Source organism: Vollenhovia emeryi, unplaced genomic scaffold (assembly GCF_000949405.1).
Source record: "Vollenhovia emeryi isolate VEMERY1.0 unplaced genomic scaffold, V.emery_V1.0 DF946613.1, whole genome shotgun sequence".
In the NCBI taxonomy this organism is placed as follows: domain Eukaryota; kingdom Metazoa; phylum Arthropoda; class Insecta; order Hymenoptera; family Formicidae; genus Vollenhovia; species Vollenhovia emeryi.
In genome coordinates, this window is record NW_011959753.1 from 1 (window position 1) to 1,858 (window position 1,858).

Sequence of the window (1,858 nt, forward strand, 5' to 3'; positions counted from 1 at the left end):
ACATGAGAAAAAGGGGACTTATCCCATTATTTAAATGTTTTTTTTAATGTTTCAAAAAATGTTTTTCAAACATTTAAAAAAATATTTTTTAAACATCATTTTGTTGATTGGGTCGACGTCTTCACAGAAGATCAGAACGCCCTTCCCATATGGCGATGGCTTCCAACAATGACTCGTCTTCGCAATTGTCGTAACTATCGGAGTGCGTCATGTAAAGGGTGCCGTAACCTTGACTTTCGGCCGACGAGGTTTCGAAGATGAAACTTGGCGTTGGTGAACTTGACGCCTCCGAGAATGTCGTTGGGACGAAAGTCATTGGACTCGAGTTCTGCCTGAGGTGTTGATGCCGAAGATCGGACTCGTGTGGACTACCGTGGCAATGGATCTCCCTGGTGATGCCACCTCGTAATCTTAGTTCCGCCGAATGATTGGAGTCGGAGTTAACTCCATTTTCGGACAAGTTGGAGGACGTTGAAGAAGCGGGCGAGGAGCCGCTGGACTCGGAGCCACCGTCGTGATCCTCCAGAAGACGTTGAAGGCTCCTGATGTATTCCACCGCCGTCCTCAGGGTCTCCACTTTAGATAGCTTCTTGCTGCCGGCTCTGGATCCTCCGTGTGTCCCGGCGGTACTACTTCCCAATGCCTGCGCCACTGTCTGCGGTATGTGTTGCCTCAGTGTGGCGAACCCGTTGTTTACCTGCTTCACCCTGTTGCGCTCACGCGCATTTCGTCTAGCCACCGAGGCGGGCTGATGCGGCACCGTGCCGTAAGGCCCGGTTGCCTGGCCGTAAATCTTGGGTCGCTTGCACCCGTGTTGTAGAGTACTGTTGTTGGTTGGCATATTATTGGTGGAGACGATCACGTTGCCGCGATGGGTTTGCGCGCTGGAAGTGGCGTGAAGGCCGTGGTGGTGATGCTGCTGCTGTACACCCAGCATGATGGGCAGGACGCTCTCCTCCGTGGACCCCACTAAGGTCATATCACGGGTCCGAATCCCCCCACCACCCGGGAGCAGGAATTGTAGCAGCGCGTGCCAAGCGACCTTCGTGCGACGTACACTGGCTCGACGTATCGAAGAGAAACTTTGTCGAGGTGAGGTCGATGCGACTCGTTAACACCTCGTGGTACACGTGAAGATGAGGAAAAAAAACGGACGAAAGCGTGCGGTTTACTCGATCGACCGAAAAGAAATAGCGTGGGAAGAAAACTTAATCCGCACCCTCGATGCTCTCGGTACGATTCTGGCTCCCGAAATGCCTAGCCAATGAGGGTTCGGGGCCTTATATAGCCGGGGCGGGCACGCGCCTATCCCCACGCACTCTCGATCTCGGGTCCTAAGTCCCCGTCTTCTCCCCTTCCCCCGTTTTACCGGCCCGCAGCGCCTCATACCCCCGTGATTCCCCACTACTGCGGTCCCAAAGCCCTACGCTGCCCGAGATTCTCATTTAGTGTCTTAATGCTTAAGGGCGTTTGTGTGGGGGATGTACGTGCGCGCATACACGCGCGAGGAGTCGCGTTCCTGTACGCGCGCGCATCTGTACATGTGCGTGCTCACGCGTGGAACAGGTATATGCTCTCCTCGTTTCTTTTTTTTCTCCCTTTCGATTCTGGCGGCTCTTCCCGTCTCTCTTCGCGGGTCTGTCTTTCTCCTTGTCGAAAAGGCGACGCGCGAGGGAGCGTTATAGGGCGGTAGGGTCTCGCTGGACATTCCTACGTGAATAAATAAACGTCAGGCGGACGCCCGACGGTTTGGATAGATAATAGATGCGCGCTTTGAAGTCTCTGATAAGGAACGCGGGAAGAGATAACGCGTCTCGGCGCGCTGGATATGCGAATGTTGAGGCGCGAATGAAATATT

At 53.9% G+C, this 1,858-nt stretch overlaps 1 protein-coding gene across 1 annotated transcript; it reads right to left on the minus strand.

Moving 5' to 3' along the window:
• Nucleotides 1–11: 11 nt before the first annotated feature.
• Nucleotides 12–979, minus strand: LOC105559468 (achaete-scute complex protein T3-like). The gene has a single exon (XM_012007772.1). The coding sequence runs from the start codon at nucleotides 977–979 to the stop codon at nucleotides 122–124; it is 858 nt and encodes a 285-aa protein (XP_011863162.1). The 3' UTR covers nucleotides 12–121.
• Nucleotides 980–1,858: the final 879 nt, after the last annotated feature.